Raw genomic sequence first — 15,405 nt, 5'->3', positions numbered from 1 at the left:
CAGTCCTACCAAGTGTACCCCTCTCCTCTTTTCTTTTTTTTTTTTTTTTAAAGATTTTATTTATTTATTTGACAGAGATAGAGACAGCCAGCGAGAGAGGAAACACAAGCAGGGGGAGTGGGAGAGGAAGAAGCAGGCTCACAGCAGAGGAGCCTGATGTGGGGCTTGATCCCACAACGCCGGGATCACGCCCTGAGCCGAAGGCAGACGCTTAACCGCTGTGCCACCCAGGCGCCCCCCCCTCTCCTCTTTTCATATGCGGGGGGCAAGCAGCGGGTCTGCATGCGCCCTACAATTTCTGACGTAGCTACAAGTGGGAGCCTCCCACAACCCCCTCCTCTGCTTTCATTAATTTGCTAGAGCAGCTCACAGGATTCAGAGACAACACTTACACCAGTTTATTAAAGGCTACGATAAAGAACATAGGTAACAGCCAGATGAAGACCTACATAAGGCGGTAAGGGTCCCAAGCACAGGAGCGTCTATCCCCATGGAGTTGTGGTATGTTATCCTCCCTGTACCTGGATGCGTTCACCTACCTGGAAGTTCATCTACCATTGGGGATTTTATGGAGGCTTCCTCAGGTAGAACTGATCAATTATTAACTCAATTTCCTTCCCCCCTTTCTGGTGGATTGGGGGGTGGCGGGGTAGGGGGGCATGGCTGAAAGTTCTAAGCTTCTAACCATGGCTTAGTCTCTCTGGTGACCAGTCCCCATCCAGAAGCCATACAGGAGCCCACCCAGGGTTGCCTCATTAGAATAAAAAAAATGCACCTAGTGTACTCATCACTTAGTAATTTACAAGGGTTTTAGGAGTGTGTGCCAGGAACCAGGGGCAGGGACCAACGTATATACTTTCTATTATATCACAAGGTCAAATAGCCAACTTCAAAGAGTAAGTGCTAAATGATTCTACTTTCCTCATATTCTATAAATGACAAATTGATAGAATCTCTGATGCCAGGGGTTAGGGTCACAGAAAAATGTAACCATGAAGGGGTTTGTTGACAAAACATTTTGTGGTGTTGGTTACAAAAACCTACACATGTGATAAAGTTTCTTAAAACTATATATAAAAACCAAACAAAAATTTGTACATGTTAAAACTGGTGAGATCCAAGTAAATCCTGTGGTTAAAAGCATAATAATTTCACTTTCCTCTATTTTATAATGAACTCAGGTTATGTAAAATGTTACCTTTGGAAGTAGCGGGCTGAAGGGCATTTAGGAAATCTCTGAAATATTCTAGTTTTTGTGATTCTAAACCTATTTCAAATTCAAAATTGATGGTGCTTATAACTTGGTTAAACACATCCAAATATATTGAGTTATACATATGAAATGAATATAGTATTTCATTTTGAAGTACTTCAAGTATTCTGTAATAACAATTAAACTGGAACTAAAGAAATTCAGAAGTTAATTATATAATGACACAGGCATGGAACACTCCTGCATTGTACATATTAAAATTTAATCCATGGGGAGAGTAACTGCCACTATTTAAAATTTATAAAATCAATGACAAGGCAATCAGGAATATAGCTGAAGTATCATGTTCTGAATGCTTGTGAGGCATATTATCTGTTATGTTTAGACATGACAGAATGCTCTCATTCATCATTTCCCCAAGGCTTCTTTAAGTTGTCTGATATTTTGCTGAAGTCCCCCACACTGAATGTGTTCCTAAGTTATTTCTGTACAGATTTCCGGGCAAATATATTACTTCAAGCCCTACTATATTTATTGCCATAGGAAAGTACTTGTCTAGTGTGAACTGACATCTTTTGAGGTCTTACTTCTGGGCAAAGGTTTTCCCATAGTTATATTTCTACCAATTAGAAATATTCATTATCTGTGATGATCACATGATAGGGTCTACTTTCCACTGAAGGCTTTCCTAGTCTGTCACATTCATTGAATCTATTTGTCTACACTTTTTAGATGTATAATATCCTAAAATATTTTCATCAAGGATGATTGTGAGTTGTTTTGTAAATCTTTTCATCAACATAAAATATGACACAATTGATCACTAAAGATAATATCATTCTTTGCATTATTTTCATTACATACTATTATCTTGAGGGCCTACAACTGACAACAGTTTATCCCAAAGTGACTATGTGTGAATTCTCTTATGTTTAACAAGGATTGACAAGTGGGCAAAAGTTTTCCCACAATCACTGCATCCATAGGGCCTCTCTCCTGTATGTTTTCTCTGATGAACATTGAGCCCTGACTTTGTGGTGAAAGCTTTCCCACATTCACTGCATTCATACGGTTTCTCTCCTGTGTGAATTCTCTGATGGGTAATGAGATCATTTTTACGCAAAGAAAATTTTCCACATTCAGTACATGCAAAGGAAGTTTTTCCTGTGTGAAATCTCTGATGTTGTATGAGGCAAGTCTTCTTCCTGAAGGCTTTATCACATTCATTGCATTTGTATGATTTCTCCCCAGTATGAGTTTGCTGATGTATACCTAGAGTACTCTTCATGGTGAAGCCCTTTCCACATTCATTGCATATATACGGTTTCTCCCCAGTATGAGTTCGCAAATGTGCAATAAGCATGCTTTTCCCAGTTAAGCCTTTGCCACATTCGTTACATATATAGGGTTTTTCTCCTGTATGAGTGCGCCTATGTACATTGAGATGACTCTTCTCTGTGAAGCCTTTTCCACATTCATTGCATATATAGGGCTTCTCTCCTGTATGAGTTCGTTGATGTCCAATCAGCCGTATCTTTGCTGGAAAACCTTTTCCACATTCACTGCATACATAAGGTTTCTCTCCTGTATGAGTGCGCTGATGTACAATCAGACGGCTCTTCACAGTGAAGCCTTTCCCACAATCATTGCATATATATGGCTTCTCTGCAGTATGAGTTCGCTGATGTACAATGAGATCACTCTTCATGGTAAAGCCTTTTCCACATACACTACATACATAGGGTTTCTCTCCTGTATGTGTTCGCTGATGTCTGATGAGAGGACTCTTCAAGGTGAAGCCTTTTCCACACTCATTGCATGTGTAGGGTTTCTCTCCTGTATGAGTTCGTTGATGTACGATGAGACAGTGCTTCACTGAAAAGCCTTTTCCACATTCACTGCATGTATACAATTTCTGTTCTGTATGAGTTTGCTGATGTGTGATAAGACTGTTCTTCAAGGTGAAACCTTTCCCACATTCATTGCATACAAAAGGTTTCTCACCAGTATGAGTTCGGTGATGTGCAACAAGACGCCTCTTCTCAATGAAGCCTTTTCCACATTCACTGCATATAAAGGGTTTCTCTCCTGTATGAGTTTTCTGATGTGTAGTGAGACTAAACTTTGTAGAGAAGGCTTTCTCACATAGACTGCATCCATGGGGCTTCTCTCCTGTATGAGTTCGCTGATGATAAATAAGCCGACACTTCTTGATGAATGCTTTCCCACATTCGTTACATGTATAAGACTTTTGTCCCGTATGAGTTTTCTGGTGTACACTGAACTGTGATTTCTTGAGGAACGTTTTGTCACATTCAGTACATTCATAATGTTTCAGGCCTGTATGAATTCTCTGATGTTCAGTTAGCCTGGATTTTCTAGAGAATGCCTTCCCACACAGACTGCATCCATGAGGTTTTTCTCTAGTATGAACTCTCTGATGATCAGTGAGCTGAGACACCTTGACAAAGGCTTTCCCACATTCATCACAAACGTGGGCTTTCTGCATGTTGTGAGTTCTTTGCGGTTTAATGACCTGGGAATTATTGTTGATAGGTTTTACATTTACAGGAAATTTTATTACACTATAAAATTGTTCATGGTTAGTATGAAGAAGGAATTTCCCATTTTCATTAAACTCAGTAGAGTTCGTTGCGTTACAGTTTATACTCTGGCTTTCAAAACTTATATTTGATTTTAAAGGTTTTTCACATAAGTCAAACATATCATAATTTTGTTTTAACAGGAAATGACTTTCACTCTGATTAAGAATATCCGCAAATGTATTATGTTCACAGCACTGTTCCACACTCTTCTGAATGCTTCGATTTTGCAAGTGACACTGCAGAGGATCATCAACTTTCCTGAGTTCTAGGAGAGAAAAGAACAATGAATCATTCTGTGATCTCTCATAATCTTAGATTGGAATAAAACTGTTTTAAACATGCCTTCGTGTGGGGGTGCCTGGGTGGCTCAGTAGGTTAAGTGTCTGACTTTGGCTCAGGTCATGATCTCAGGGTCCTGGGATCGAGCCTCGCGTTCGGCTCCACACTCAGCAGGGAGCCTGCTTATCCCTCTCCCTCTGCCCCTCCCTTCATTCGTGTTTGCTCTCTCTCTCTCTCAAAGAAATAAAATCATTTAAAAAAAAAGTTAAAAATAGAACTATCCTGGGGCACCTGGGTGGCTCAGTCAGTTAAGTGGCTGCTTTCAGCTCAGGTCATGATCCCAGGGTCCTGGGTTCGAGCCCTGCATCAAGCTTCCTGCTCAATGGGCAGCCTGATTCTCCCTCTCCAGCACTTGTGCTCTCTCACGTGGTCTCTCAAATAAATACATAAAATCTTAAAAAAAAAATAGAACTACCCTATGATACACCAAAGGATACAAAAATACAGATTTGAAGGGGCATATGCACCCTGACGTTTATAGCAGCATTATCAACCACAGCTAACCTATGGAAAGAGCCCAAATGTCCGTCGACTGATGAATGGATAAAGACGTGGCATATATATACAATGGAGTATTACTCAGCCATCAAAAAGAACGAAATCTTGCCTTTTGCGATGATGTGGATGGAGCTAGAGTGTATTATGCTAAGTGAAATAAGCCAGTCAGAAAAAACAAATACCACAGGATTTCAGACAGGTGGAATTTAAGAAACAAAACAAATGTACATACAGGAAGGGGGAAAAAAAAAGACAGAAGCAAACCATAAGAGACTCTTAACTATAGAGAACAAACTGAGGGTTGATGGAGGAAGGTAGGTGGGGGATGGCCTAAATGGGTGATGGGTATTAAGGAGGGTACTTGTGATGAGCACTGGGTGTTATATGTAAGTGATGAATCACTAAATTCTACTCCTGTTATATATAAGTGATGAATCACTAAATTCTACTCCTGAAACCAATATTACACTATATGTTAACTAACCAGAATTTAAATTAAAAAAAATTTTTTTTAAAGATTTTATTTATTTATTTGATAGAAAGAGAGACAGCCAGCGAGAGAGGGAACACAAGCAGGGGGAGTGGGAGAGGGAGAAGCAGGCTCCCAGCGGAAGAGCCTGATGTGGGGCTCGATCCCAGAATGCCAGGATCACGCCCTGAGCCGAAGGCAGACGCTTAACGACTGAGCCACCCAGGCGCCCCATAAATAAAAATTTGGAAAAAAAAAAAAAAAGAAGAAGTGGTATACACATCCTATGGAATATCACTCAGCCATAAAAAAGAAGGAAATCTTGCCATTTGCAACAACATGAATGGACCTACAGGGTATAATACTAAGTGAAATATGTCAACCAGAGAAAGACAAATACCTTATGATTCTACCCATCTGTGGAATTTAAGAAACAAAACAAGTGAACAAAGCAAAAAGAGACAAAAAAGCAGGCTCTTAAATACAGAGAACAAACTGGTAATTGCCAGAGGGGAGGTGAGTGGGAGGATGGCTTAAATAGATAAGGGGAGTGAAGGGCAACTTACCTTAATGAGCACAGAGAAATATATAGAATTGTTGAATCATATTGTATACTCGAAACTAACACTATATGTTAATTATACTTGAAGAGAAAAGAAAAGAATCAGACTCAAGGTCTTAAAAAATTAGTGGAAATTCCATTTTGCCATCACTTTAGAAATTGTAAAGTAATAATAAATGGGCATGACTGACTGAATTAAAAAAAAATCATGTGAAAACTTTTGTTTTAGGAAAATAAATGCAGTGATAACATCTAATCACTAAAGGAAAATCTGAATTAGCAAAACCATGAAGGAAATCATTTGAAGCAGATATAAGTTATGACCTGGTTGGGTTGGAAATCATGTAGCCATGTTAAAAAAGATATTTTCTTGTTAATCAAATGACCTTTAAGAAGAGATCTCAGGAGCACCTGGGTGGCTCAGTCAGTTAACCGTCCAACTCTTGATTTCTGCTCAGGTCATGATCTCAGCATTGTAATACTGAGCCCCGTGTAAGGCTGCGGAGCCTACTTAAAATTCTCTCCCCTCCCACGCCCCCCAAAAAGAAGAAAGCTCAACAAGTAGAGAACACTCAAGGTAATGAGGTAATGCCACGATAGGGAGAAATTTAAAATGTGTGGTTGTGTTGAGCTGAAAAAGAACCTATTTTTTTTTTAAAAAGGATGGAGAAAAGATGATTCCCGTTCTCACACACAAAATGGGAAGTCATGGGCTAGCTGCTATGAAGGAGTAAAATACATAGAAAGAAAGCATGCATTAGACAATATTAAGAGAGAAGCCAATTTGGATGTTGGAGAGAAGGAACAGAGGTTAATTCATGGGAATAGAGGAAGCTTTTCAGTTATGAGGACTGAGAAGAAAATGAAAACAGAAGTATGGAGAACCTCCAGGGTTCTGGTGGGAAAGTGGGGGAGGAGAGCCAAAGAATGACATAAATGGACAGCAAAAACCAGGTTACTGTGGAGACAAAGCATCCAAGGTAGGGTTAGATGTTATGGAAGGAAATCATTATTTCCTAGTAAGGTAGGCAAGCAAAGCAGTAAGAAAAAAGTGATGAAGTCAAAGTTGTTTTTTTTCCATAGACGCCTGGAAAGTGGAATTTCATAGCAGGAGAGGTGGTAACACAGGTAAAAACACTGTCACAGTGGAGGAAGAAGAGGAAGATTAGAAAATCCTAGGAGGGAGAGCCTGATTGGCTCAGTCACTGGAGCATGTGACTCTTGATTTCGGGGTTGTAAGTCTGAGGCCCACGTTGGGTATACAGATTACTCAAAAACAAAAATCCTTAAAAAAATTAAAAAGGAAGCACCTGGGTGGCTCAGTTGGTCAAGCATCCGACTCTGGATTTTGGCTCAGGTCATGATCTCAGGCTGTGGGACTGAGACCTGCATCAAGGCTCTCCTGCTTGAGGATTCTCTTTCTCCCTCTCCCTCAGTCCCTCCCCCTGCTCACGCAGGCTTTCTCTCTAAAAATAAATACATAAATCTTTTTAAAAATAATAAAAGAAAAAGAAAAGAAAATCCTAGGAAGAAGATGACTATGCAAACAAAAATAAGTATATAAAGTAAACAGGGATCCGATCTCAAAAGAAAAACGGGAATATTTTCCTCTAAGCTTCAACAAAGAAAGAGAGTTCTCATATGGGAAGAGAGATACAGAGAGGGGCTGTTTATGTTTCCTGTCACAGTTCTGATGCCTTCTCTGACTGACCAGAATACTACTGCAGCCATCCATCTTGCCAGTTCGCCCTCACCTGGGCAGATTCGACTGTGGATTTCATCTTCTATTGTCCAAAGTTCTTCTCCTTGTTCCAACTTGGAGAGTGCATCTGGTTTGCTGGCTTGATACCCTGTTCATGAGAAAAGATAAAAGACTCAGTGGACTGGGGTACATCAACAAGGGATAATGTTATATTTTAGGGACTAAACAGGTTTCCCATCTGTAACATTGAGGCTTTTCTCTCAAAAGATGGGACATTATACCTTCTTGTCTAAGGCAAGAGGAAGATCTGAGGATCTACCATTTCAAAGTGTTAAAGAGTTAAGTAGCTGAGAAAGAAAGAGCCACTGGAAAAGCACCCTGTGAGTGACACAGGGGAGCTGTCCTCACCCACTGACACCAGGTTCCTATAATTTTCCAACATCATGTCCCGGTACAGGTCCTTCTGAGCGGGAGCCAGGAGCTGCCACTCCTCCCAGGTGAAGTCCACGGCCACATCATCAAATGTCAGGAATTCCTGTTACAACACAGTTATGTTTAATGAAGTGATATTCTTGTGATATGGAAAAAAACAGATAAAGGAAATTATTCTGCTCATTTCGCTATATAGGAAATGGTGGGTTTTATTCTTTAATACACCGTGATAGACGAAACTTGTATAATATTATGTCATTGGGCAATCTTCTATTTACTCAACAAATTTGAAAATTTAAGAAAATTTCTGTAATATGTATCACTAAATCCTCTTGCTAGTATAAGAACATCTGTAATCTATATATTATTTGAGCATCTATTTGTCAATATGAACTATATAATACTTATAAGCAGACAAATAATACAGATTTCTAAATTCACCAAGAGCATTTGAGCCAATACCAAAACCAGTAATGAAGAGACTGCAGAAAATAGAGTCACAAGACAATACATACTAATTGCAGCGGTTAATAAAATAAACAAAATAAAAGAAACTGTATAAAACATGTATAAAGCAAAAGGATTAACATGATTAAGCAAATTTGTAAAAAAAAAAACTATAAAGAACACAATTATGGCACATATATGTACATAGACAGATATATATGTATGGGTGCATATCATTAGGCAGGGCTAATACCATAATAGATACAATGAAGAAATACATTTTTTACATTTGTAAGTAGTAAGGGTAGTTAAGGACCTCACCCACCACAATATCTCTCTGAAGAACCATCAAAGACCTATGTGAACTTCAGACCTATGAGCCATGAAACATTAACATTCCTCAAGGAACCAGTCTGTTTTCTCCTCACAGTTGATGCCTGTGATATTGTGATATAAGAAGAAGTTTGTATTTGGTATTTATCTTCGGTTCCTTTCACAAGAGCTCCTGAAGCCCTGGAATTTCCTAAGCGGTTCCGGTGGGAGGGGCATCTTGCATTATTTGTAACAAGCTCCTTTCAACCATACCTGAATTTATATAACAAGGCAACTCTCTGGTGGGCCCCTAGATACCCTAAGGATATGGCTGGTTGCTAGGGGAAACCAACCTATTGTTTACAGGGCTGGAATTTTCAGCCCCACCCCAGCTGTCCAGGAAGGGGAGAGGGACTGGAGATTGAGATAATCACTAACAGCCAGTGATTTAATCAACTGCCCCTACAAGATGAAACCTCCATAAAAAACACTACACTCCAGGGGCACTTGGGTGGCTCAGCGGGTTAAGCGTCTGACTTTGGCTCAGATCATGATCTCCGGGTCCTGGTAGAGAGCACTGTATCCGGCTCTGTGCTCAGTGGGGAGTCTGCTTGTCCCTCTTTCTCTGTCCCCCCCCCCACTTGCTCACACATGCACATATAAATACATAAAATATATTAAAAAAAAAACACAAACCACCACACTACACTACAAGGCTCAGAGAACTTCCAGGTTGGTGAGCACATCAAGGTGCTGGGAGGGTAGCTTGCTTGGAGAGGGCATGGAAGGTCTTGCCCCTTCTCCCATAGCTTGCTTTGTGCTTCTCTTCCATTTGGCTGTTCCCATCTTCTACCCTTTATAATAAACTGGTAACTGCGAAGTGTTTTCCTGAGTTATGTGAGTCAGTGAATTATCAAAACCAACGAAGGGATTGTGGGAACTGCCTATTTGTAGTCAAGTCAGAAGTATGGGTATCCTGGGCACCCGATACTTGACATCTGAAGTGAGGGCAGTCTTGCAGAGCTGAGCCCTATAAACTTGTGGAGTATGATAGTAACTCCATGTCATCAGTGTCAAGATCGAATCAAACTGTAAGCAGGTGGTATCTGGAGAGCTGGAGAACAGGTTATTGGTGTCAGAAGTGTTGGCAGTAGAAACAGATCACAGTAATGCCTACCTTGTAACTTACCAAGAATCTCTTGTGACGACTGTCAGAGGTATTTGCAGCGCACTGACAGCTAATGTGACCTAGAGGGTCTTACACAGTCACATATATTCATTCCAACATAAATCACAAAGTAGGAATCCTATGAAAAATAGGTTCCTGATACTACTTTCCCCAGATTTCTCCAGATCCTGCTATTTTCAATTAAACTTTTCTTTTTAACTGCACTGATTTTTTTTTTTTATATAGAACTCTACAAATCCATTGGAAAATAAAGGAAAGAATAAAAGAAACCAAAAGTCACCTGGGCCTGGATCATCTTCTTCTGATTTTGGGAAATGGCTGCTAACTTGGACGCTCTGTCTTTAGCTCTTCTGGATCAGCTCTAAATTTCTGTTCAAAAATCTCAGTTTCCAGTCAAGGGTTTTCCCAGAAATGATGTTACCTAAGTCTTGGAGTCTTTTCCTCCTTGTTCCCTTGATCCCTCTTATTCCTGGGGGGCCAGCACCTACAGACTGAAAAGCAAATTAATCTTAGTGGCACATTCTCTTTAGGCCCAGATGTTGTCACTGTTACTGTGCATTCACCTTATTAAACCAAGGCCCCCAAAAGATCAGTCTTTTTATTAAGTGCTCTGGGCCAAGAAAACATAATATTCAGAATGTTTGGGAAGCACACCTTTCTTCTGTAGAGTAGAAGCAGTATGACTGTTGAAGGGAATGTGGGACAGAGACCCAGAAGAGTGTGATACCCAGTGGCAGGGGACTCTTCAGGGGGATCCATTTTAGGAAAGAGGACATACAGACCGTTAAGATGCACACATTTTTATTTTTTTAAGTTTATTTATTTATTTATTTATAGAGAACAAGAGAATACCTGTGTGCAGGAGATGGGGAGAGGGAGAGAGAGAATCCCAAGCAGGATCCATGCACAGCACAGAGCCCAACATAGCGCTCAATCTCATGACCCTGAGATCAAGACCCACGCCGAAACCAAGTTGGATGCTTAACCAACTAAGCCACCCAGGTGCCCCATGTATCTTTTAAATCATGCATGTCCATCTACCTCTTCAAAAAGTCTTCTGACATCCCAGGGTGCACACACTTTGGTTTTGAGAACATGGTGCTAAGCAAACAATAAGCAGGGTCTTATTTAGTTTCTCATTACCATCCATTTCTTGATACTCTGTAGACTGTTCTAAGTACAAACCTATATAGGATAGTCGGCAAAAATATGCTTTAGAAATAGAACTGAAATAAAGACATTTTCAGGCAAAAGCAGGGAGAATTCTTCATCAGAAGGCCTGTGTTACAGCAAACATGAATGTTCTTCAAACAAAAGGAAAGGATCCTTCAACATAAGTAGAGGAGCAAGGGGTCAAGAGAAACAAAACTGCCAAGTAAGAGTTTAAGTGTAAATTAGTACGAAATGGGGATGCCTGGGTGGCTCGGTAGGTTAAGCGACTACCTTTGACTCAGGTCATAATCCCTGAGTCCTGGGAGCGAGTCCCACATTGGGCTCCTTGCTCACTGAGGAGCCTGCTTCTCCCTCTGCCTGCTGCTCCCCCTGCTTTTGCTCTCTCTATCTCTCTAACAAATAAATAAATAAAATCTTAAAAAAAAAAGAGGCAAATTATCAGTATTCACCTAATATGTCTATATACCTCTTTAGTCAGGTGGCTAGTTAACAACATTTAAATAGAGAAATTCTATACTATCTTTTTTTTTTTTTAAGATTTTTTTTATTTATTTGACAGAGAGAGAGGCAGTGAGGGAGGGAACACAAGCAGGGGGAGTGGGAGAGGGAGAAGCAGGCTTCCGCTGAGCAGGGAGCCCGATGCAGGGCTCGATCCCAGAATGCTGGGATCATGACCTGAGCCAAAGGCAGACGCTTAATGACTGAGCCACCCAGGCCAATACTATACCATCTTAAACCACACATAGGTCAAGGTCAGTGTTAAAGAACATGACGTTTCATGGGAATAATTTAACAATCAATTTAAAACAGTCAATAAAAGTATAGCTAGTAACCTAAAAGTCTACTTCTAAGAATTTCTGAAAAGGAAATACTGCCTACAGTGTAATATTTGACAGGACATTTAGTTTCTTAATTATAGTTTTCATAAGGGCACTTATGTTTTAAATCAGAAAATTATCAGCATTCTACAATTAAAATAAAATTGCTGTTGCTAGATCATTAATGTAAGTTCATAGCTTTAAAAGTTTTCATACTTAAAAAAAAGACAGAGAAACAAGGGGGAGGCAGAGAGAGCGAAAATGAGTTATAAACACAAATTTTACAAAGCACAAAACCATAAATATGGGGAAATTATCAGCCTTTTTACTCAAATATACTAGGTTCCTGCCATCACAGATCACCATTTTAGGTATTTTACTTCACTTAATCTTCAAAACAACCCCTGAGAGAGATTTTAACTTCTTTTTGCTCTCAGGGAAACAGACACACAGGTCACATCAATCACACAGTGGGATTGAAAAATCACATTCATTTCAGGGGCACCTGGGTGCCTCAGTCGGTTAAATGTATGCCTTCAGCTCAGGTCATGATCCTGGAGTCTTGGGATTGAGCCCCTTGTCAGGCTCCCCGCTCAATGGGGAGTCTGCTTCTCCCTCTCCCTTTGCCCCTCCCCCCAGCTGGTGCTATCTCTCTCTCTCTCTCACTCACCCTCTCTCTCAAATAAATAAAATCTTTAAAAAATAATAAAAATCAGATTCAATTCATTCCAAATTTCACTTTCATTCCACATCACAGCAGGCCAAGACTATTTGTAAATAAGATCTCTGTTCATTAAGTAAACAAAGGAAACAAGTAAAAAGCTATTAGAACTCTGTTAATCAGGTAATTGCAGAGGCATTTAGAGTAATGGGAGAGGACTGCAAGTGTCTTTAAAATGCACCAAAACCAACAACAGAAGACTGATTCATGATGTGTCTGGGTGTCTCAGGTGGTTAGGCTTCTGACTCTCGATTTTGGCTCAGGTCATGATCTCAGGGTTGTGAGATGGAGCCCAGTCCCATGCTCTGTGCTGGGCATGGAGCCTGCTTGGGATTCTCTCTCTCCCTCTTCCTCCACCCCTCCCCACCTCCAATAAAAAAGACTGATTTACGAACAGAGGATGGATAGAGGGTTAGATAACTGGTAGAGCTAGTCTAGTAGGACGTTAACGGTAGAATCTAGGTGGTAGGTATATGGATGGATACTTTAATATTCTTTCAGTATTTCTGTAATGCTTGAAAATTTTGCATACTAAAATGGTAGGTGGAGAGAAAGATACTGCAATAAGAATTTAGTAGGGTGGCCAAGCAGCAAGTAAATATTTACAGTTAATTGATCTTTTATATTATAGAAAATTATAAGGAAAGGGAGTCAGAAAGGAATAACAGGCTTACAACTGAGATAAAAATCAACAGTCTACATTGGAGATGAAAGGCAGGGGAACAAATCCATGAGTAAATGCATAATCATAAAATGTCCCCAAAATGATACCTAAACATTTCAAACATTTCACCTTTGTATAAATACATGCAAACACTGAATACGAATCCACTCACAATACCACAGGTTCAGCCATTAAAATAATTTGTAAATGTTTCTTACATGAAATAAGGTAAGAGAAAATCATAGTACCACTTACACAATTTATCTGAATTATCAATATTGAGCACATAAAAGTCTCAAATTGAAATGTACTAAAATTTTGACAAGGGAACGGAACCTACAGTGACAAGGGAGGTTATTTTACTTGTGTCAGACGGAGTCTGAAAAGAAATATCCAAGAGGAATGTGCAGGAATCTTGCAGGACAAAGGATAAAAGGCTGCATCTTAGATATGAAACAGCTATTAAACATGCTGGATTATTCATCTCACCAAAAACTTTGATTTCTGAAAGTTCGAGAGTAAGGGGTGATGTTGGGTGCCAAAGAGGGTTTAAAACTGGAGCTGAAGACTGGGGGCTACAAGGCGGAAGGGGGACGCAAACGCACCTCGAGTCTGTGGCAGCAGCCGACGTCTGGGCTCAGCACGCCCCTGCCAAGCCCCTGGCCTCCAGGCGCAGCCCCCACTCGCGCCAGCGCCGCGGACGCTACGGGCAGCACCCCCCTCATGAACCCCACAGACCCCTGTACATGAACCCCGAAACAACTCCTCATCTTTGAGCCCCGAACAAAATCCGCACCCCGAACAAAATGCAGCCTTCGCTGACAGTCACCACCCTCCGGCTAGCAATCTCTGAGCCCGAGAGTAAACGGCCCCCAAATGTGCCCTCGGCACCAGGGGGCTGTTCTTCAGAGATCGTTAACCACGAGCCACGAGAGCACCTCCCGACTGAGGCCAGGGGCACCACAAGCGCACACCCTAATCCCGAAGAGCACCCACCCGCGCTTTCCTCCCGCTGGAATCCCAGCCGCATCACCCAAGGCCGACGCCGACCACCCACCTCGGCCACGGTCCATGAACAGACTGAGACACTGACCCGATTTTCGCTACACACCACGGCGAACGGTCGGCGCCTGAACTTACTTCGCTGAACTTCGTCGGCGTCCCTCAGCACCGTGGGACGGTGGCCAACAAGGGTCCGAGGCATTTCTAGAGAAAAGGCAACTGGATCCCGGCTTTTCCGCTGCGGCAACATGGCCGCGCCCTGGCCGTGCCCCACGGGGGCGGCCATCTTGGATCACGGTCGTAGGGGGCGCCGAGGGGCCTCTTCGGCGCCCGCGAGGACGGGCGCTGGGAAAGTGGACCCGCGTGTCGGTGCCGGGGGTAACGCGCAAGTGTCTCCAGGCTGAAGCTTAAACAAGGCAAAAACCGCGCGGCGGAAATCCCTTTCAGCGAGCCGACTGGAAAATTAAAATTAGACGGCTCAGTTGGCACGACCCTGTTAACGGGAAGTGGAGGTATTTGTCCAGCACAGAACTCGCTTGGGAAAAGGCGAACCCGCTTACAGAAGCTTTCTCCACCGAGTGTCTAGCAAAAACGGGCGTGAAGTGACTTTTGGACAATGAATGACGTCCGCGGAAGCTCTGAGGGCACAGGGATGGTGGTCACTGACCGGGAAATAAAAGCGCTGGAACGCGTCAGTTAGGCTTCGGGACGAGTAATGGGGGAGAAGGCCACTGAAAGTCAGAAAAGGTCAGTGGCCAGGGCGAAGGGCTGAACCGAAGACGCAGGCGGAGCTTTCCCTGGGTCCGGAGAGGAAGGCAGGCTTTGAGGACCAAAGGCCAGAAATAGGGAAGAATGGAGGGAAAGGCGCATGCATGTGAAAGAAAAATTGCCAACTGTTTTCCGATCAACCCATTTCATCATCAATATATGAGATCCACTCTCCACGTCCTACTATAAAAGGAATAAGAAAAAAACCAACCTAATTTTTAAATAGCTCAATAAGCCACTTATTTTTTTAAATTGCAAATACTCGATTTTTTAAAGTGCATCTAGTACTCAAAAAAATGCAAAGTAAGCACGAACCAAAATATTTTAAGTCTTAAGATTTATAAAGATTGAACGATGAGTAACATTCAGAGTGGCGAGGTCATGGGATAAAGGCACTCGATTATGCTAAGTCTTATTTTTCTCATTTGCGTAAATGTTGTCCACCACATACGGCGCTGAGTGAACTGAGACGTTATCATCTTATCATAGT

The 15,405-nt window shown here is 41.5% G+C and overlaps 1 protein-coding gene across 2 annotated transcripts; it reads right to left on the bottom strand.

Moving 5' to 3' along the window:
* Positions 1 to 371: 371 nt before the first annotated feature.
* LOC123778033 (uncharacterized) lies at positions 372 to 15,164 on the bottom strand. Of its 2 annotated transcripts, XM_045775194.2 has the most exons (5): positions 14,286 to 14,400; positions 10,050 to 10,260; positions 7,798 to 7,924; positions 7,442 to 7,537; positions 372 to 4,084 (listed from the first exon to the last, which is right to left on the bottom strand). In XM_045775194.2, the coding sequence occupies exons 2-5, from the start codon at positions 10,062 to 10,064 to the stop codon at positions 2,124 to 2,126; spliced, it is 2,199 nt and encodes a 732-aa protein (XP_045631150.2). In that variant the 5' UTR covers positions 10,065 to 10,260; positions 14,286 to 14,400; the 3' UTR covers positions 372 to 2,123. The 2 variants fall into 2 exon arrangements, with proteins under 2 accessions (XP_045631150.2, XP_087727281.1); XM_087871155.1 differs by lacking the exon at positions 10,050 to 10,260 and having other exon boundaries at positions 14,239 to 15,164.
* Between the last annotated feature and the right edge of the window lie 241 nt (positions 15,165 to 15,405).

This window comes from Ursus americanus, chromosome 21, assembly GCF_024610735.1.
Source record: "Ursus americanus isolate L20-20 chromosome 21, mUrsAme1.1.p, whole genome shotgun sequence".
NCBI classification, from domain to species: domain Eukaryota; kingdom Metazoa; phylum Chordata; class Mammalia; order Carnivora; family Ursidae; genus Ursus; species Ursus americanus.
Note: the sequence above shows the minus strand (reverse complement) of the source record. Positions and strands in the feature narration are given on the sequence as shown.

Coding starts and splice junctions, on each gene's coding strand:
- LOC123778033 (XM_087871155.1), bottom strand. CDS start 14,433: ATGGCCGCCCCCGTGGGGCACGGCCAGGGCGCGGCCATGTTGCCGCAG. Junction 7,925..14,238: donor TGGTGTGTAGCGAAAATCGG/GTCAGTGTCTCA, acceptor GTGTTGTAACAG/GAATTCCTGACATTTGATGA. Junction 4,085..7,441: donor CCACAGTCGAATCTGCCCAG/GTGAGGGCGAAC, acceptor TTTCTCTCCTAG/AACTCAGGAAAGTTGATGAT.